Source organism: Mya arenaria, chromosome 16, assembly GCF_026914265.1.
Source record: "Mya arenaria isolate MELC-2E11 chromosome 16, ASM2691426v1".
Classification (NCBI taxonomy): Eukaryota; Metazoa; Mollusca; class Bivalvia; order Myida; family Myidae; genus Mya; species Mya arenaria.
This window is the reverse complement of record NC_069137.1, coordinates 4,206,919-4,230,421: the sequence shown is the minus strand read 5'-3', so window position 1 is coordinate 4,230,421 and position 23,503 is coordinate 4,206,919. Positions and strand designations below refer to the sequence as shown.

The following is a 23,503-nucleotide window of genomic DNA, read 5'->3' as shown; positions in this document are numbered from 1 at the left end:
CACAAGTGATTATACGGTTGGTGTCATTGCAAGATCAAACATTATTTCACAAGTGATTATAAGGTTGAAGTCATTGCAATATCAAACATTATTTCACAAGTGATTATAAGGTTGGGGTCATTGCAATATCAAACATTATTTCACAAGTGGTTAAAAGGTTAGGGTCATTGCAAGATCAAACATTATTTCACAAGTGATTATAAGGTTGGGGTCATTGCAAGATCAAACATTATTTCACAAGTGATTATAAGGTTGGGGTCATTGCAAGATCAAACATTATTTCACAAGTGATTATAAGATTGAAGTCATTGCAATATCAAACATTATTTCACAAGTGATTATAAGGTTAGGGTCATTGCAAAATCAAACATTATTTCACAAGTGATTATAAGGTTGAAGTCATTGCAATATCAAACATTATTTTACAAGTGGTTAAAAGGTTAGGATCATTGCAAGATCAAACATTATTTCACAAGTGATTATAAGGTTGGGGTCATTGCAAGATCAAACATTATTTCACAAGTGGTTAAAAGGTTAGGGTCATTGCAAGATCAAACATTATTTCACTAGTGATTATAAGGTTGGTGTCATTGCAAGATCAAACATTATTTCACAAGTGATTATAAGGTTGGGGTCATTGCAAGATCAAACATTATTTCACAAGTGATTATAAGGTTAGGGTCATTGCAAGATCAAACATTATTTCACAAGTGGTTAAAAGGTTGGGGTCATTGCAAGATCAAACATTATTTCACAAGTGGTTAAAAGGTTAGGGTCATTGCAAGATCAAACATTATTTCACAAGTGATTATAAGGTTGGTGTCATTGCAAGATCAAACATTATTTCACAAGTGATTATAAGGTTGGGGTCATTGCAAGATCAAACATTATTTCACAAGTGATTATAAGTTTGGGGTCATTGCAATATCAAACATTATTTCACAAGTGATTATAAGGTTGGGGTCATTGCAATATCAAACATTATTTCACAAGTGATTATAAGGTTGGGGTCATTGCAAGATCAAACATTATTTCACAAGTGATTATAAGGTTAGGGTCATTGCAAGATCAAACATTATTTCACAAGTGATTATAAGGTTGGGGTCATTGCAAGATCAAACATTATTTCACAAGTGATTATAAGGTTGAAGTCATTGCAATATCAAACATTATTTCACAAGTGGTTAAAAGGTTAGGGTCATTTCAAGATCAAACATTATTTCACAAGTGATTATAAGGTTGGGGTCATTGCAAGATCAAACATTATTTCACAAGTGATTATAAGGTTAGGGTCATTGCAATATCAAACATTATTCCACAAGTGATCAGAGGGTAAGGAACGGTGGAAGATCGACATCAATTACACAAGTGATCAAATGAATACAATAAGAGGTAAATTGAAAATTATTTTACAATTGAATATTATGTAATGTCTGTGTAAGATCGAACATTATTTTACAAGTTACCAAGGGTTAGGGTGAGTTAAATGTTTAGAATTAAGTGTAAGACCAAACATTATGTCACAAGGGATTATGATGTTAGGGTCAGTGTTAGATCGAACGAAATCTTTTTAACAAGTGATCTTAACGTAAGGATCAGTCAATATCATATATCATTATACAAGTGGTCATATGTTTATGATAATCTTGATATCGAACATAGTTTCACCATTGTTTATAATATAAAATTGGTGTATGATCAAATCTTACTTTACAAGTGGTTATAAGTTAAGCTATGTATAAGATCAAACATTATTCCACAAGTGGTAAAAGAATAAGGGTCAGTGTAACATCAAACATTATTTCACAAGTGGTTAAAGAATAAGGGTCAGTGTGACATCAAACATTATTTCACAAGTGGTTAGATAATAAGGGTCAGTGTAACATCAAACATTATTTCACAAGCGGTTAAAGAATAAGGGTCAGTGTAACATCAAACATTATTTCACAATTGGTTAAAGAATAAGGGACAGTGTAACATCAACCATTATTTCACAAGTGGCTAAAGAATAAGGGACAGTGTAACATCAAACATTATTTCACAAGTGGTTAAAGAATAAGGGTCAGTGTAACATCAAACATTATTTCACAAGCGGTCAAAGAATAAGGGTCAATGTAACATCAAATATTATTTCACAAGTGGTTAAATAATAAGGGTCAGTGTAACATCAAACATTATTTCACAAGGGGTTAAAGAATAAGGGACAGTATAACATTAAACATTATTTCACAAGTGGTTAAAGAATAAGGGTCAGTGTAACATCAAACATTATTTCACAAGCGGTCAAAGAATAAGGGTCAATGTAACATCAAATATTATTTCACAAGTTGTTAAATAATAAGGGTCAGTGTAACATCAAACATTATTTCACAAGTGGTTAAAGAATAAGGGTCAGTGTAACATCAAACATTATTTCACAAGCGGTCAAAGAATAAGGGTCAATGTAACATCGAACATTATTTCACAAGTGGTTAAAGAATAAGGGACAGTGTAACATCAAACATTATTTCCCAAGCGGTCAAATAATAAGGGTCAGTGTAACATCAAATATTATTTCACAAGTGGTTAAATAATAAGGGTCAGTGTAACATCAGACATTATTTCACAAGTGGTTAAATAATAGGGGACAGTGTTACATCAAACATTATTTCACAAGCAGTCAAAGAATAAGGGTCAGTGTGACATCAAACATTATTTCACAAGTGGTCAAATAATAAGGGTCAGTGTGACATCAAAATTATTTCACTAGTGGTCAAAGAATAAGGGTCAGTGTGACATCAAACATTATTTCACAAGTGGTCAAATAATGAAGGTCAGTGTGACATCAAACATTATTTCACAAGTTGTTAAAGAATAAGGGTCAGTGTGACATCAAACATTATTTTACAAGTGGTCAAATAATAAGAGTCAGTATGACAGCAAACATTATTTTACAAGTGGTTTTAGAATAAGGGACAGTGTAACATCAAACGTTATTTCACAAGTGGATAAAGCATAAGGGTCGGTGTGACATGGAACATTATTTCACAAGTGGTTAAAGAATAAGGGTCAGTGTGACATCGAACATTATTTCGCAAGTGGTCAAATAATAAGCGTCAGTGTGACATCGAACATTTTTTCACAAGAGATCACATGTAACCGTTTAGTGAAAGATTAAACATTATGTCACAAGGATTATACATTTTTTTTTCCACAAGTGATCATATGTTAACGGAAATTATAAGATTGAACATTATTTCGCAAGTTAGCATATGTTTAAAAAAGTTTAAGAACGAGCATTCTTTAATAAGTGATTTTAATATTTGGGTCAGTGTTTGATCGAATTTTTTAACACACGTGATAATAGGGTAAGCGCCAATAACAGATCAAACATTATTTACACAAATAATCATATAATTAAGATCAGATTAAGATCGAAAACTGTTTCACATGTCATTATTTTTTTGGGATCAGTTTAAGATCGAACATTATTTTCAGTAGTCATATGTTACCGATTAGCAAAGGATCGAACATTATGTCACAAATGAGTATAACATTTGGATCAGAGTAAGATAGAGCATTATTTAGCAAGTTATGATATATTTACGATAATTGTAAGATCGATCATTATTTCAAAAGTAATCCTTAAATTTAAGAACAAATCCTATTTCATAAGTGACTTTAGGTTTAAGGTAAATGTAAGCTTAAATACTAGTTTACAAGTGGTCAATGGGTATTGTTCTACCTTATTTAACATGAGATCATCGGGCAAGGTTCAGTTTAAGATAGATTATAACTTCACAAGTGATCATTTGGCAAAGTTCAGTTTATGATCGAACATTATTTAATAAATTACTACAGAGTTATGGTAAGTGTCAGATATTTCACAAGTGATCAGACTGAACAAAACAAATATCGTTTGAATAGTGGTTTTGATAAACTGTTATGAATTATATGAGTAAATGCTTTAAACTTACGATTGATTTGTTGAAAAACTATTAGTGTAAGTCGATAAGTTTTTTACTTATTTTAAAATCGAATTCAAAACCAATGTATTCTGTTATTGGAGTATGGCGTTTATCACCTGGTATCCGGAACACGGGTCAATAGCAGGTGCATGAAAGGGTAATCAAGTATGAATTACATGCTTTATAACTATTTTAATTTCCATACAAAAATGCAATTCATCTTTTCGAAGTGCAAAAGCTTCATTATAATTTCTAGTTTGTGCAAATTCGAAGTGTGCCTTATATTTTATTTCCTGTACCATCACGTTACTGAATATCCCTTTCGCGTTAGTAACGCTTTACAAAATCTCATACATTAAAGACAACATTTGAACATAGGTCATCTGTTCTATGCCATTCCACAATTCAAAAGTGGCATGGGAATTCCAAAACCTAAACAAAAATTTACGTTTAAATTCAAAACTTGTACAAGACAAACGTAAATGAATATATGTCGTAGGCGACAGATATTTCTTGGAATAGACAGACTGCAATGTCATAACAAAACGTTAGCTCTGTTTAAAACGTTCAAAGAGGAAGGATTTACTTATTACGCTGTTTAATTGATATGACACATTTCATGAAAAAGCCGAGACAATGTATTGTTAATATATTTACTTACCAATAATTCTTTAGAAGTAATTCATAAATGATAGCTATATCGGTTTACAAATAATTGATAACGCACATCGATCAAGATAATACTGATATACTCTTCATGAGTTGAATATTTGTTACTGTAATTGTTTAGGTAAAGAACAAAGAGGCTATCAAATAGAATTGATCTTGAACGAATACACCCGATAATCTCCGTACGACAATTGTTTAATACTAAACCTTATAAGTTTATTTGACAACTCATTATTGTCACAAAATAGGTTTAAGATTGTAATGTATAGCAATTCAAGTTTTAAAACTTAATAAATTAACAGACGGACGCAATTATTCTTATTAATTCACAGTTGAATTTGAACTAGATGTATAGGTAAATAGTTTCTTGTATTTTAAGAAATACATTGACTTGTTTTGGCAAGTGTTGTACAGACTCCTAAAGCTAGAGAATGTGCTTTATTTATCGACAAATACAAACTGAAAAAAATGTTTCGTTCAAATTTGGATACATTTATGTTATATATGATACCTCATCAAGATTTAAATGGTACAGACGTATGATGTAAAATGGATATGGTCAAACAGTTTTACTGTTGCAATATCTTCAATTACTTCCCCAAAAAATATGTATATGTTTATTTAGTAGATTATTTATCTTTTCATCTGGTAAACATACTGAAACAGTACTATTGTATAGAAATTTTATACGTTTGTGCAAATGTCAGAGGTACTTCTGCTATATGTTAGTTCTTTAACTCCTACAAAGTGTGATATAATTAGTAGGTCACAAAACATTTATAAAACACATTATTGCACTGTTATTACATATATTCTACCCAAAGTAGCAATAACACGCGTGTTTACTTCAGTTCGTATAATAGTATGATCAACAACAAATTTAAAGTATACAGTTCAGAAATAATCATTGAAACCAAAGTTAAATTTGGCCAGAGCTTTGGTTTAAACATATTTATTTCATGAAGATATACAAGTGACAACACATATTTAATTACATATATCTAAGAACTCGACCGGAAGGTAAAAGCGTATAAAGATCATCTTCTTCTGTAGAAAGCAGTTGAATATACTAATATGGTTGTCCTTTTAGGGATAAGTGCATTTAATAATGATTCAAAAGACGATATACATGCTTATATATAGAAAAGAAACTAAACACATGTATTGATGTCTTCATGGAAAAACATATATGACGATCCATGAAATTTATAATATATATTATAGGATCATTTGATCGAAAATGTGTCTGTTTCTTACAGTAAACAGATGAATGTTGAGTCACATGTAAATCAGTAAATAAAATTGAACTCAGCGAAACATTTTACTAGGATCAAAGTGAGAATGTACTGATGAAAATAATTGACAATCATTACTATCAGAAAATCGCAGGTAACCATTCAAGAGTAAACCTAAGGTGATAGTTGTTCCAGGAACCAGAGAGTGTATTGTTGTAAGCATAAGTGTTCTATTGATGTTTAATAGAGGACAAATGAGCATGATTCTATTATTTATCGTATCTGGCCAGAAAGCCTTTCCAAGTGGCAGAGAACGTAGTAGAGGTTCGATATCAGAGTGGTTAAACTGTACCATTGAGAGAATTGGGGAAATGTTGTATGTTGGTGGAAATGGTTCTGTATTTGGTTCCTCAAGAAATGTTTGGGTTGTTAAAAAAGTGTTCAGTGCATTCGCCTTTGCTTTATTTGAATGTATGATTTCAGAATTGACAAGTAGGGGAGGAATTGAACGTAAACTGGAACTCGAAGACATGACTTGTTTGACAAAAGACCACCACTCCTTTGAATTGTTCTTTTCGAGAGGTGACTTAGAGATAGTTTCAATGTATGCCATTTTAACGTCTCTTATTTTTGAAACGGTAGTGTTTCTTAATTCTTAAAACTGATTCCAAACAGAGGAAAGGTTATGATGTTTAGATGCCCTGTACAAACTTTTACGAATAAGTAACTGGATCCCTGAAGTGATCCATCTTGGTTACTGAGGACTTAAAGTTACTGTTTTGTTAGGATTGAGTATCTCAGAACCTACAAGGATGTGAGAAGTGAGTGAAGAAACCCAGGAATTAAGGTCATTCGTGCCAATAGAATCCCAATCGATGTTTGTAAAATCTATTCTGAGATCACCTTGGTAGAAGAGCCAGAGTAAACGAGGACAGGACACAAACTTAGGTTTATAAATTTGAGAAAAAAAACGTTGCGCATAGAAATCGGACTTGGTTGTCGAACAAGGGATCACCATCTTTATTAAGTAAGAACTAGTAAGCATCTAGTGTTATCAAGTCAAGTATAAACGATGAGCTTTCTGTAATATTAGTTGGCTTATCAATACATCACCATACTGTTGACTCAATATCAAAATTTTGGGACTAGCAGTTGGAGGAGAGGCATTAAGGTTAAAGTAATCAACAAGTACGATATTTGATAAACCAGATTATATGCAATGTCGATTGAATTTTCAAAGCGCAGATCGTGGGGAGCATTTGTGTTTGGAGGTCGATAAAATGTGCCAATCAGCTTTTTTTATCTTATACAATAAGATTCCTTAACATACAATATAACACCGACATGGCTATAATAAAAACTATCTTAAAAAAATCAAAGTCTATGAGTTCCGCTTGAATGATGTATTATTTGGGAAATAAGCATTTGACATTATATTGGATTTAAGAGAGATTGTGCGATTAGTCAAATGATGGTCGAAATGTTGAGTTCGCGGGTCCTGGGTTAGGATGCAGATAACCACTTTGGGTCAAAATAATTGACATCCAGGTACAAATGATACAGGTTAATACTACAGAAAAACAATGATTAATAAAGCAAGCATTTCTGTTAAACGCTATTGTTCGTGTGCAATGATATTTCTTACGTATGTTTGAGCATTTCACATGCTCAGATACTCTTGTAGTTTTGAGGTTAACAAAGATAGAAACAAATAGGAGAAGACATTTGCCAAAATTCACTATGTCATAAAAAAGCACTGAAGCGGAATAATCTTGATTAAACAAATTAGTTATAAAATAATAGAGAAATATCATAAAAATGATGTTTGTCAAAACAGTGATCAGACTGTACATTATTATATTAACGTGATTAAGCTTTGAACAAAATTGATTATTATACCAAACTTAAGTTGTTATCGAAAATAAGAAACTAGATAAATCTTAAGGGTAGTAAGAAGCCTAGATAAAGTAAAAAGACACAATAAATGGTAATCATTATCATATTGGGAAACGGCAGAGCATAAATCAATTTAGCATAATGGATGAGAAAAATATGATAAATGGGTAAGTTTAAGAGTTAAATTATCAATTGTTCGTGTAAACACGATGTATCTTATGCCATTTTAAAAGCAAATAATAAACAATAAAACACCCAAAGTAAAAAATAAGAGAAGCATAGTGAGACAGAAATTTGATAACTAAACAAGTTTAAGAAATCAATTTCCAATGGTTCACGGAAACACCATGTATCACATACCATTTCAAAAGAACACAGATACATAGTATTATCATAGAGGCATTCACAAGCTTATAAATGAGATAAGCATAGTAAATAATAAAACTTACGAATGGGCAAGTTCAAGAATTAATATTTCAATGGTACATATAAACACTATATAGCTGATACAATTTCAAATGAAAAGAAATCGATAATATTAAAATAGTGACAAAAAATAAATATAATAAATAGGACAAGCAGAGTGACTAAGAAAACATGACGAAATGGCAATGTTTTAAAATTATTTTTTCAAGGGTTTGTTTTAAACACTATGTGCCTCTCACAATTTCAAAGATAACCACATAGATACTATTATCATAGTGGAACAGACAAAATGAAGCCTAAACTTAGCATAGATTGTTGTAAATTGTGATAAATAGCTATAAGAATAAGATTGTCTAAGTTGTACGTACACACTATGTATCTCATTCCATTTCGAAGCCATAAAATGAAATAAATAATAGTGAATCAACCGGAAAACATTGTTAGACAAGCTTCAAGTTTAGGAATTAAAATATTCAATACAGCATGGCTAGATATTCAATGCGTACGCATTTATATGGTTAAAATAAGACGTCATAATATATTATATGTACCAATATTATCAAACAAGAACAAAGTATGTTATGATAATGATCATGTTTAGAAATTGAAATACCTCAGGGATAATTGGATCTCTGTCTTATCATACCTTGATAATGAATTGAAACAAATATTTATATAAGATCATTTAAACCCCAAGTTCACAAAAAACAGTTTACAGCTGGCGATGATAACTCTTTTTTAAGACCAAATAACGAGTGTATTTGGTGTATTGTGTGGTATGGGTGTATCGAATGTGCAAGCATTTTTATTTCACAGTATTTTGCGAGCAGTTACATTCATAATCTCGCGTGATATTTGTATCAACTTTAATAATGGGTAGCCCATGAAAACTGCCTACCTTCTTTCATCCTGCATAGTAAGAATAACGAGCCCTTTTTGACAATGAATCAAATGCCTCCATAGACAAATTAAAGAACATATCAGAAAATGAAAGTTTTGCTTAAATAAGGGTGTTGCGAAATTATACTTTGACTTGAACTTATACTTGAACCTTCCCAAACAGTAGTTGCAGTTACCTTTCTCACATTAAGTTGTTCTGGATGGGTCTTCTATACTTCTGTATAATTTGATCTGACAAAACAAGTAAATTATATATTTGGATATTTGTTTTTTGACAATTTAATATCTGGATCGATTGCATGTTTCGCGTAGTCATTACATATAATTGCCTTCATATTTCAATGTAAGCGCTGCATAATTATGAACATTATATACTCGGATCAACACCTGACTTAACTTTCTTTTGAAATATTAGAAGGATCTTGTCACATTATATCACCGAAATATGGAATTGATATACAAAAGGGTCGCATGGAGTTTTAAACATAACGCATATAGTTTGCAAGCAAATACAGTTTTATATTCTGCCATTAATACTAGCCCACTGATATGATTGATCCGTTGGTCTAGTTGGGGTTTTATTTTTATACTTTAGATTCATAAGTCTACGTCTGTGTTCGATAAACTACAATTTTTAACTGCGTGTTACACCAATGTAACGATATTTCAGAGCAAACATCTACATTCCTTTAAAATGATTCCATACCGCAGATTTGTTAACGACATTATAAACTATCCTCTATCGACTGATTTGTCTCCATCAACATTTACAAGCATGTCAGTATTCTTTTTAACGTAGCACCTGGTTTATATTGGGGAAGCTCATATTGCATAAATGAACAAAATTATGCTGTAGTAAATGCATAATTTGGTTCAATAAAATACAAAAGAATACTTATCTTTCAATTATTATTAGCAATTGTGTAGTTAAGAAAGGTTTTATATAACTATATGTATATATTTTGAGTTCAAGTTTTGCCTATGTTAGAATTAGTTTCAAATTGAAACATTAAATTTTATACTTACTCGTCCTATGAGATATAATCCGCACTTGTTTATTAGATGTACTGCAAATCTCATTGTATAAACGACATTTTCATCGCGTGTTTAGCAACGTTTTAAGCTCATTTATTTTTGTTATATAAAAGGGCCAAAGTAAACACAAGTAAAATGTTAATACTTAATACGTCACTGAGATATTATTTTACCTATCTGTTCGAATATAGAGGTGAAGTTATGCTTATAATGTTACCTGGTGTATACTGAATACTTAAAGTAACGATCATCTTGTAAGGTTTGGTTTTGTGATGTTGAAATCAGATACACAGCGAGACGCCGAGACTGAAGTTTTTATTCGGTTTTAGAGAGGGTTCGAAACATGGTTTGCACGTGACCTTGTACCTATAGATTCCTGTTCAGGTAAAAAAAAACTATTAAACATGATATGCAGGTGAGCTTGTACCTGTTCTTCCCGTGCAGATAAATTTCCATGAAACACGACGTGGACGTGAACTTTTACTTGTACCTTCCCGTGCAAGTAAACGTTGAATGAAATACGACGTGCACGTTATTTTGAACGTGTAGCTTCACATGCAGGTAAATGTTCAATGAAACATGACATGCACGTGCACTTGTACGTGCAGCCTCCCGTGCAGGTAAATGTTCAATGAAACGTGACGGGCACGTGAACTTGTACATGTAGCTTATTGTGCAGGTAAATGTTCAATGAAACGTGACGTGCAAATGAACGTGTACGTGTAGATTCATATGCAGGTGACTGTTGCATGAATCGTGATTTGTACGTGACCTTGCATGTATAGCTTCCCGTGCAGGTGACTGTTGCATAAATCGTGATTTGTACGTGACCTTGCATGTGTAGCTTTCCGTGCGGGTAGCTTTTGCATGGTACTTGACGTGCATGTGAACTTGTACCTGCAGCTTTACGTGCATGTAAATGGTGCCGATAAGTTTACAATGTGTTTGCGCCATATTAGTTTAAACTTCTAGACTTGCTGCTTCTCATATTACTAACCCAAGGGTATTGTACTTTTAAACTTGTACAATGTACACCTACATGGATGACGCTTTGCATACAAAACAAAGCCACTGGACCTGTACACATACAGGTGTATGTTCAATCAAAGAACAATGAGATTGAATGAGCTTTAAAACGTGCGTTTCTGTAACATAAATACTGTTAAATCATTTATGATTTAAATGTTTCGCTAACCTTGCGACGACCTTAAACCTTAATCCTTGAGTTGATGTTTTATATATTAAGTGTTGACGAGCAGTCAAATGTGTATGTCCTAAAGCCGTCCTCCAATTTTGTTGTATTGCTAACTCTTAAAACGAAAATTTCTCTTTTTTCCGATATAATGTTTTACACCTCATATATGTCATTGTATTCACAAAAAAACTCGTTTTAAGTAAACACAACTGAAACATCAAATTCAATATATCGTGAGTAGAAGGCGAACTTGCCGTAATCATTTATTCAGTTTTTAGCTCGACTATTTGAAAAATAACGAGGTTTTACTATTCACCCTGGCGTCGTTGTCGGCGTGGACGTCGGCATCCGAATAAAGTTTAGGGCAAGTTTGCATTTTCACTCATAACCCCAATACCTTCATTCAATTAACTTACATTACACAGTTGTTAAGGACCACTACCAAATGAGGTCAAATAACTCCAGAATAACATAACTACAAATTTTGACCCCTGAATAACTGAAGAACTAAGGTTTAAGTTAAAGGGCACATTGTATCAGGTTAAAGTTGGATGGCATTTTGGAATTTTTACCAATAACTTCTATACCATTCATTAGATAATATTACAATTAGGTTAAATAACACCATTTTAGCCTTAATAATAATGGCCCCATATTGAATAAGGTTACCGTTTTCTCATTGGGTGTATTTAAAGTTTAAGTTTGGAGTTTCACTAAAACCTTCTGTAACCTTCTGTGTCTAGCTGCAACGGCAATGCAAAGAGAGGCTCACTGGCTAGCTTTGACCGTGCTACAGCACTTTCCCGATGCGATGTTGACAGAAATATCGGAATATGTTGTAATCTTGTCCTGTTTGTCAGAAACACAGTAATACAATCCCAGGGACAAAACAATTACAATGTCTCTTCAAACGTTTTTGATAGTATGCATTCCAAGTTCTTGTATGCGCAAACGATTTAATACACAGTCCATGACGTTATCATCTACAAACAATATGTGCATTTATTAATCAATTATTACGTATTTGACGAGATACACAGATAATTGCGGTATCAATACCAGACAATTGAAGACAAAATATGCCAGAATTCGCTCAATATCGACCAAACTCGGCCAATATCAACAAAACTCGCCTAATATGAGTTCCCTCCGTTTTGATTGGCTACAAAACTCGCCTAATATAGGATTTGAGAAATGAGCCATTTTCATTGGCTGTCGAAACTCGCCTAATATAAAATATGCTGGAAATTACTTTTTAAAGGTAGCCATTTTGTTTTCCGTTTTCCGACTGTTTTGAAAAATTTGTGCTTCGTATAACTTTTATTTGGAATACTTAAACTTATTGAATGATTGAACCACTTTGTACGGTTTTATATAACAGTTGTATCCAACCCGTTGGTGGATTTTACGACTATTATGATATTGTACGCCGACAAAATGGACGACGAAGGTGAAACATTTGACGTTTTGGCAAACGATTTACAAAATAAGACGAAAAGACATGCTTCCTTACAATGTACAGTGTTTTATTCATAAGTATTTGCAATGTCACTATAAGGATGCATGTCAAAATCAACAAAGTCAAGTCTAGAAAAGCAGACACCATGAATGAATAAGTGATAAATACGGCTTCAATGTGAACTAAAAGTAAGTTATAAGAATGTTTTAACCAAAACGGTAATAGTTAATTAATTAAATACTTATTAATTAGGTGATTTCATATTGGCCCAGTTATTTGTCCTCGGTCAGCTGTATTTGCCTTCGCCCTTTCGGGCTCAGGCAAATACTGCTAACCTCGGACAAATAACTAGGCCAATATGAAATCACCTAATTAATAACATTATATTATTGCTGGTTATAGTAAAAAGTAGGTATTCCAAATTGAATATGCTCACTGCCTCTGCCGTATTCCTTGTATTTATAAGATTTTTGGCGTAATTGTAAAATGAGCTTTAAGTTAATATTTTATTACTCATAGTTTCGAATTAATGAGATTTCACTTTTAGCTTGATATGAAACTATTACCAAGATACATGACCTTAGATCCTTCTCATAAAAAACGTGATAGATTATTTTCTTCATGTATAGAAATATATTCAAATATGAAAAATATCAGCTTAATCTGAGGTAAAGATATCGGAACAAAACTGTTCCCAAAATATAACTGTATGCGAAATATACAAGACCAGCAATACGTAAAGCCATGTATACGCTGTAAAGCAGTGGCCTTATATTTAAAAGCGGTCATATATTGACCATAACAATGTTTTTACCAAATTTCAAGGCGTGTTGTTAAAACGATGGCCATACAATTCACGTCGGGCAGTAACCGGTTAGTAAGGACAACCCTTGTGCACGACTCCACAGTTGGCATGGAAACTATTGTAGAATTTGCACTACGCTTAAGCAATTATCATGAGGTTTTGTGAGTAGGCTAACGATCATGTATAATGTGACCATGTGCACTGCTAGCTCAAATGGTTGACATACATTCACGGCCTCCGGGGATCGTGGGTTCGAGCCAAACATCGGCCATACTTTATACTCACCAAGTGCATCTAACTGGTCACATAATTGTACTGTAAATGCCAGGTAAGGAATGGAATTTTGGCCCCATTGTTCTGGTCCCATTAATGTTTATAGGCCGGTTAAGCCACGAACTTTAAATGAGGAGATGAATGCAGTATTCAATAGTTGGAAGGCAGCCATTTATGTAGCTGGCTTAGTTCGAGTATTGCTTTGTAGTTCAGATATCCCCAGTTCGTGTGCCACGTTCGGCAAATATCCTTGTACCCAAATATACTTTTCCAGTGTCGTGATTACATGGTAATTGTATGGTATGGCTCTTAGGGGATGCCTCGTCCAAATTAAAGTATATGAAATGTTAAGCCCTAGCATGTTTTAAAGGGAAGTAGTGTAATATCCGATAGTTGTTAACTCTCAACAACGTGCCCAGCTAGTAAAGTTGGTAGAGAGTTATGGTCTAGTCCTCAAGGGGTCTCGCGTTCGTGTCCTACTTCGGTCAAACAATCTTCTTTAATGCATAAAATTAATTTAATAATACCCCATCATCTGTTATTGTTCTAGTTTAACAAGAAGTGTACAGACACCACCAACAGATCACACACGCATCAATAAATGATAGGGTTACCGCCTGTCAACCGTCAGTGAAACACAAGTGTACAGACACCACCAACAGACCACACACGCACCAATATAGCTTCAACAATAAATGATGGGATTACCGCCTGTGAACCGTCAGTGAAATACAAGTGTACAGACACCACAAACAGACCACACATGCATCAATATAGCTTCATCAATAAATGATGGGATTACCGCCTTTGCACGGTCAGTCAAATACAAGTGTGCAGACACCACCAACCACACACGCGTCAACATAGCTTCATCAATAAATGATGTGATAACCGCCTGTGAACGGACAGTGAAATACAAGTGTACAGACACCACCAACAGATCACAAACGCGTCAATATAGCTTCATCAATACATGATGGGATTACCGCCTGTGAACGGTCAGTGAAATACAAGTGTACAGACGTCACCAACAGACCACACAAGCATCAATATAGCATCATCAATAAATGATGGGATTACCGCCTGTGAACGGTCAGTGGAATACAAGTGTACTGACACCACAAACAGATCACTTACGCGTCAATATAGTTTCATCAATAAATGATGGGATAACCGCCTGTGAACGGTCAGTGAAATACAAGTGGACAGACACCACCAACAGACCACACACGCACCAATATAGCTGCATCAATAAATGATGGGATTACCGCCTTTGAACGGTCAGTGAAATACAAGTCTACAGACACCACCAACAGATTACAAACGCGTCAATATAGCTTTATCAATACATGATGGGATAACCGCCTGTGAACGGTCAGTGAAATACAAGTGTACAGACACCACCAACAGATCACACACGCGTCAATATAGCATCATCAATAAATGATGGGACTACCGCCTTTGAACGGTCAGTGAAATAAAAGTGTGCAGACACCGCCAACAGATCACACACGCGTCTATATAGCTTCATCAATAAATGGTGGGATTACCGCCTATGAACGGTCAGTGAAATACAAGTGTACAGACACCACCAACAGATCACACACGCGTCAATATAGCTTCATCAATAAATGATGGGATTACCGCCTGGGAACGGTCAGTGAAATAAAAGTGTGCAGACACCACCAACAGATCACACAAGTGGCAATATAGCTTCATCAATAAATGATGGGATTACCGCCTGTGAACGGTCAGTGAAATACAAGTGTGCAGACACCACCAACAGATCACACACACGTCAATATAGCTTCATCAATAAATGATGGGATAACCGCCTGGGAACGGTCAGTGAAACACAAGTGTACAGACACCACCAACAGACCACACACGCACCAATATAGCTTCATCAATAAATGATGGGATTATCGGCTGTGAACGGTCAGTAAAATACAAGTGTGCAAACAACCAACAGATCACACACGCGTCAATATAGCTTCATCAATAAATGATAGGGTTACCGCCTGTGAACGGTCAGTGAAATACAAGTGTACAGACACCACCAACAGACAGCACACGCACCAATATAGCTTCATCAATAAATGATGGGATTTCCGCCTTTGAACGGTCAGTGAAATACAAGTGTACAGACACCACCAACAAACCACACACGCACCAATATAGCTGCATCAATAAATGATGGGATTATCGCCTTTGAAGGGTCAGTGAAATGCAAGTGTGCAGACACCACCAACAGATCTCATACGCGTCAATATAGTGTGATCAATAAAAGATGGGATCACCGCCTGTGAAGGGTCAGTGAAATACAAGTGTGCAGACACCACCAACAGACCACACACGCACCAATATAGCTCCATCAATAAATGATGGGATTACCGCCTGTGAACGGTCAGTGAAATACAAGTGTGCAGACACCACCAACAGATCATACACGCACCAATATAGCTGCATCAATAAATGATGGGATTATCGCCTTTGAACGGTCAGTGAAATACAACTATGCAGACACCACCAACAGGTCCCACACGCGTCAATATAGCTTCATCAAAAAATGATGGGATTACCGCCTGTGAACGGTTAGTGAAATACAAGTGTACAGACAACACCAACAGATCACACACGCGTCAATATAGCTTCATCAATAAATGATGGGATTATCGCTTGTGTACGGTCAGTTAAATACAAGTGTGCATACACCATCAAAAGATCAATCACGCATCTGTATAGCTTCATCAATAAATGATATGATAACCGCCTGTGAACGGTCAGTGAAATACAAGTGTACAGACACCACCAACAGACCACACACACGTCAATATAGCTTCATCAATACATGATGGGATTACCATCTGTGAACGGTCAGTTAAACACAAGAGTACAGACACCACCAACAGATCACACACGCACCAATATATCTTCATCAAAAAATGATGGGATTACCGCCTTTAAATGCTCAGTGAAACACGAGTGTACTTGGGGTTTAAAATAAGTGTTGACATTGTTGTTTAGATTGTTACTTTGGCAATTATATTAATAATTATTTTGTAGAAATATTGTTTTTGAATTTAAATGCCTTTTTTAAATACCTTATTTCGTATATTTCGTATATTTTGCAAAGCTCTTTTTATACACCTGAACAATTATCAAACAATGATTTGGTATGCTTGCTAAAAGATGAATCTATGGGTGTAAGATGCTTGAATACGCTTTTCATATTATTTCTTTAGTTTAAACATATTTATTGAGGAAAATAACACAAGACAACATATTTACATCAATGAAAAACAAAGAATTTGATCGAAAGCATAGCTTATATAGATCATTTTCGTATGCATGTATACTTTACGAATCAGAAAAAGGTTGTCGCACAAAATATCATTTATTATATTTACCAAGAAGATGAATATGTCTAAAATAAATGTAGAAGAATAATGCTATTATGAAATTTAAGTATTGTAATAAATCAAACATAGAGCAAGTTTTAAGTTGAGCGGTACTACAAATGAATATTGCTATAGTAAAATGTAAATATTTTAGTAAGTCAAACATATAGATAAAATGAGTTAAGCGCTCATAATACAAAATCATTAGAAACAGTAGAAGATTGTGGGAATGATGTGTCTCAAAGTAAACAGATTAGATGAATTTCAACGCACACATAAGCTGTTTAGAGAGTTAGTACTCAAAGAAACCTCTTGGTAGAATCAATGTATGAGTAAACAATAGAAAAAAGCTGCGAGTTGACGGGATCAGTAAATCGAACGTTACCCTTTAGCAATAAGTCGAGCGTGATAGCTGTACCAGGGACGAGCAAATTTATTGACTCGAACATATCCTCTCTGTAGGAGGTATAAAGGGGACAAAATAACATAAAATGGCGGACAGATTCAGAGACACCACAGAGACAAGCTTGTGAGGAAACAATATTCTTCCGGTAAAGATCATAATTAAGTAGACTACAGCCTAGCCTAAGCCTAGTGTGATGGACTTGTAAACGCCTAGGTCCTGTGTTAAAATAATGAGGAACCTTAGGAGTATTACTAATCAGCCTTTTAAAACTTTGTATTGAGTCAGCGGACTTGAAACTTGAATCGAGGGTATTCCAAGCACGAATGGCAGACGGAACAAGAGAGTTATAGTATAGTGTGGATCTGCAATGTATAAGTGGAATATCCGAAGAGTTTCGAAGATTGTACCTAGGATCGGCTGGGCGTAAAGGAATGAGATTAACAAGGTATATAGGACTAATATTGGATTTGATTTTAAACATAAAAATAAGTTTGTGGTTGGTGCGGCGAACTGAAAGGGGCTGCCAGTTCAGGTCACTGTAAAGTTTATCAATAGAAACTAGCTTTGTTGCACCTGTGACGATTCTCGCAGCCTCGTGTTGTATTTTGTCAAGTTCCTGCTTTTCCCCTGCAGTGCAGTTGTCAAATATAATATCGCCGTATTCAAGCAATGGTCGGATAAAGGTCATATAAATTGTCTCAAGGGTGAGACGATCAAGAGTAAACTTGAGCGAACGTAGAATATTAACACGGGACCATGCTTTGTCTTTGATATAATCAATATGGGCAGACCAGGAGCAGTCACTAGAAAGAAACATACCGAGGTGTTTATGGGAGGAAGTCTCTGAAATGTTATGGTTAAGCATAGTCAAAGGGGGATGTAGGGTTCGGTGGAGTTTCCTGGAAATCATCATTGAGTTGGTTTTCTGGGGATTAAAGGAGACTAACCAAGTATCGGCCCAACGGCTTATCTTCTGTAAGTCCGAGTTAAGAACAGAAGCAGTATTGTTAGGGGTATCGACTACCATAGATAGGCTAGTGTCATCAGCAAAAAGACTGATGTTAGCTTCGATGTCGCGAACAATGTCATTAATATAAATGATAAAGAGCAAGGGTCCTAAAATGGAACCTTGAGGAACACCTGCTTTAATGTAACGAAGGGAAGACGAAGAATTCTGAAGTATAACACGTTGTTTGCGGTGTTGTAGGTAACTACCAAGCCAGTGAAGCAAATGATCTCGGACGCCAATAGCATGCAATTTCGAACGAAGGCCTCTATGCCAGACACGGTCGAAGGCTTTACTTATATCACAAAATACGATACGCACCTCCTTACCGTTGTCAAGTGCTTCACAGAAGCTGTTATATATAAAAGATAGTTGATTCACAGTTGAATCACATGGTCGGAAGCCAGACTGAAAATCCGTCAATATATTGTTGTCTACAATATGGTTAAACAAGTGCTTATAGACTGCACGTTCAAAGACTTTGCCAAGTGAGTCAAGTAGAGATACAGGTCGATAATTAGCGACAAGATTAGACTCACCCTTCTTAAAGATAGGGCAAACATTAGCAATCTTCCAGAAATCAGGAAAGGATGGAATAGACATCGAATAATTGAAAATATCACTAAGTGGTTTTGCGAGGACGGCAGATAGTTCAATAAGAACACGATTATTAATCGTGTCTGGACCTACAGCTTTCCCTAGTGGCAAAGAACGAAGGAGAGGCTCTATATCCGAGGGTCTAAAACCGACTGTTGATAGTAGGGAGGATATATGGTAAGTCGGTGGTACAGGTTCACTGTTAGGCTCTGTGAGATGTGTTTGATTGGCGAAAAAAGTGTTGAAAGCATCAGCCTTATCTGCATTGCTATGAATAATACCAGATTCAACAACTAAAGGTGGAATCGAAAGAGAACCAGAGTTAGGGGACATGAATTGTTTAATGGTAGACCACCAGCCTTTGGAATGTTTCTTTTCGAGTAGAGATTTAGAGATAGAGTCAATATGCAAAGCCTTGGCTTCTCTAATTTTAGAAATAATAAGATTCCGTAGCTCTCTAAATTTCCTCCATGTATATGGTATGTTTGACCTCTTCGCCTCTTTATATAAGCGTTTGCGACGACGAATGAGCCTCTTGATATCCGATGAAATCCATCTGGGTTCTTGAGGTCTGATAGTGATCATACGATTAGGTATATAGCGCTTGGCACCATCAAGAATAGTAGAAGTAAAACGAGAAACCCATGTATTAAGATCATTGGAGCGAATCAGGTCCCAATCAAAATCTTCGAGGTGTGCTCTAAATGTATTGTAATCACCACGGTCATACAGCCATACAAGACGACGATAAGAAATTAACTTTGGCTTACAAAACTTAAAGAATACAAAAGTGGGACAGTGATAGCGAACTTGTTGATCAAACAAGGGATCTCCAACTTCACAGAGAAGCAAACTTCTAGTATTTTTTAAAAATACCAGGTCAATAATAGACGAAGAATGTTCGGTAAAATGAGTGGGCTCATCAATGCATTGGGTAAGACCATATTGCTGACATAAAGACACTATTTTAGGACTGATACAATATGGAGTAGCATTCAAGTTAAAATCACCCACCAAAACAATGTTAGAAATATCAGTGTTTACAGCCGTGTCAATAGACTCCTCAATACGTGAATCCAAGACAGCAGAAGTGTTTGGGGGTCGATAAAACAATCCAACAAGCATCTTCAAGTTAGGTTTAATAGCCAACTCGATCCAAATGCATTCAGTGTCCAGAACTTCTAGATCAAATCTCCTCTTATAAAATATATTTTCCTTGACATATAAAATAACACCTCCATAATTGTTGGTTGCCCGATCTTTGCGTTCAGGAGCCTGAAAATGTGGAAGAAGAATATTGTTGGTGTCAACTGACTGTGATAACCAAGTTTCCGAAAACGCTAAAACATCGAAGTCTAGAAGTTCAGCTTTGATTATGTCAAGTTATGGTAATATGCTTTGGACATTGTAATGAACCAAGGATAAATTATGGGACAAATCTAACGATGCTCGTGATGAGTGATCTGCAGGGCCTGGATTAGGATGGATGTCACCACTCTGGTTAAGAAGTACTGCCAACCAGGTGCAAAGAGTACATACGGATAGTGTGAGTATACAATTCCTAATAAAAGTGTTATTACACTGGAACACTCGGCTTCCTGCTAGGTCATACTTCTTGGATTGCAGACCACGGTATATCTTACCACAGGTGTCTAGTGACTTTAAGTTCACAAGCACTGAGAAAGCGAAGATGGTGTTGAACAATATTACCAGGGAAAACAACAGGGTTAAGAGACGAGTAAGTCTTGATCCTATGCCAAAGGTTTGTTGAGTAGGGGAATGAACAAACTTAAGGGGCATATTTAGGTTATATGTGAAACAAGTGTACAGAAGAGACGCAGTCGCATAAGGAAGTATACAACAGTGCGGTCGCTGAATTCATATCAGTTTACAGAGTAAAGTGTAATATCTTGGAGACACAATGAGTGAACAAAAATGGAAGTAAAAAGAAAATCGGAACAAAAATATAATGTTCCACGATACATGATAATGGTGAATTGGTCAAAACAGTAGTGCATAAAATATCTTACAAATAGGACTTGTATTGTTTTCTCTTAAAATTTGGCAACAAAAGTACTTTATCTACACTATATATATTATAGTTATGAAAAATATTATGTTGGTATAATCCAAATGTTTAAACACAAGTAACAATATCTTCAATATTTTATGGATATTACCAAATATATCTTTAAGGCTATATTAAAATATCAAGATCGATAATTTATATATTTAAACATAGCTTAGAGTGAATAGCTTATTATTTAATCAGTACGATGCATGTTATACCAGTTTATAAAAAGCATATGGTGACATAATAACACTGCTATTTTTCAAAGAGTAGTAACGGATTATCTGTTCAGTCGTCACTAAGATAATTTATCAGTATTACAATCACTTTATAATAATAAAAGATAAATGATATGTTGAACATAATTGTTTAATTTAATATTATAGGATCACGGATGCAGAACGGCCAGTAAGACAAGATTACAATGAATATGGTACAGGTGAACTCGCCAGTTGACGAGCAAAATAACGATCGAAGTATACAGCAGAACAAAAAAAAAGTCTGTGTCATATGACGAAAATGTGTATTATTTCTGCACCGCTGAGGCATATACATTGCAGGTAGAGCAGCGTACAGTTCATCAGGACAGTTAATAGCATGTATTTTGCCTGCCTTGTCCTTAATAAGCACATTCCCGTCGGACGACCAAGCGCCTGACAGGGAACCAGTTTTGGCGTGTCTTCTAGCTTCATAAAGAAGAGAGCTTCGTTTTCTGGTGAGGTCTTCGTTGACGTAGACATACGAGAGCTCGCTAGACTTTTTGAGAGCTGATCTACGCTGGTACAGTTTTTGCCTAGAGCGATACGAGACGAACTTCACGATGATGTCGCGCGGCTTTTTATCGTTGCGCACCGGCCCAACACGATGGCTGCGGTCAATTTCTTCGATCAATAAGCCGCTCGAGACAGCATTAGATATGCCCAAAACGATGTCGTCAGTATTTTCGCTAGTCGTTTCTGCGACAACAGCAACACGCAAGCAATTTCGCCGACTATATTGTTCAGCTCTATCGGCTTCATTTTCAAGCTTAAAGACTTTGCTTTTAAGTTCTGCATTTTCGTATTCCAGAGCATTGATGCGTGATGTTAAGTCAGCATGAATACTCTTGACAAGAGGAGGCACTAACTTTGATATCAGTGTCTCAACCAGAGTGGACATGTCATCATGAAATGTTGCTGATATTTGCTTTGAGACATAAAACAGATCTTCTTTGGAAAGTGCACAAGGGGCGATGCCACTGGTATCTTCAATATGTACTGTTGTGTTTGATTCAGACAGTTTATACTTTTTGGTGTCTGCATCGTCCATGGGTGATGATAAGTCCCTTTTGGAGGCCGCCGACTTAGAAATCAGGGTAGATGTACTATTTGGGTTAGACATAACTTTCGTTGCGCAGTGTAGTTTAATGAGCGACCAGAACTATGAGCGCAGAAAATAATCCTTTGTAATCCTCTACACTATTATGTACTGATGTATTCAAGTTTTTACATGTAACAACAGCTATCACACATGTATGTCGTGGTCACAATAAAATGGCTATTAATATCCAGGTGAAAATTTTTAGAACAATGCGTTTTTTATTACTTCAAGTTACAGTACCTTTAGTTCCAGTTTTTATATATAAGTCCAGTTACATTATCCCAATCACATTTGCAAGTTTTGACACTTTAAAAACCTTTAGGTCATTTTATATTTAAACATTTCACGGAGCGAAAAATTGACAACCATTTCCTGAAGGGAGGTAACACTCATCTCCGAAATTATAATATAATATATATCTCAGAAAATGAAGACAGAGAGCACCATCAAAATGGCCGCCATCTCGACAGATTGTGACAATCCCAACCAGTACAAGTCGCTTTTCGTCGGTATACTGATCAATACGAGGATGTTATTTATGAGATGCCTTTGCTAATCAATCAAAAGCATACATTTATAAGGGGCTGTGTGTATATGTGATTTACAATGTTTTGCAATTTTCTTTTTATATGTATGGTGAACTAGTTTCAGTAGAATAAACGTTTTAAATGTAATCATAAATATGTGTTGATAATGTTCAATAGTTTCATATTTATTCCATGTACAACAATTGCAGAATAACAAAATTGTTATAGAATAAAGTTATTTGAGAAATGTACCCACGGATTTTATAGAATGTACTGTAACAATGTCATTTTGTATG

At 35.1% G+C, this 23,503-nt stretch overlaps 2 protein-coding genes across 3 annotated transcripts in view; both read right to left on the bottom strand.

Moving 5' to 3' along the window:
* The window catches only part of LOC128222047 (GRIP1-associated protein 1-like), a 36,575-nt gene extending 26,424 nt beyond the window's left edge, over nucleotides 1-10,151 (bottom strand). For both annotated transcript variants that reach the window (XM_052930803.1, XM_052930804.1), the window contains exon 1: nucleotides 10,100-10,151. The gene's annotated coding sequence lies outside the window, so the exon portion shown is untranslated. The remainder of the gene's footprint in view (nucleotides 1-10,099) is intronic.
* A 10,280-nt stretch (nucleotides 10,152-20,431) lies between these two features.
* On the bottom strand, nucleotides 20,432-22,701 carry LOC128222373 (uncharacterized). The gene is made up of 2 exons (XM_052931348.1): nucleotides 21,875-22,701; nucleotides 20,432-20,525 (listed from the first exon to the last, which is right to left on the bottom strand). Exons 1-2 carry the CDS (start codon nucleotides 22,699-22,701, stop codon nucleotides 20,432-20,434), a joined length of 921 nt encoding a protein of 306 aa, XP_052787308.1.
* Between the last annotated feature and the right edge of the window lie 802 nt (nucleotides 22,702-23,503).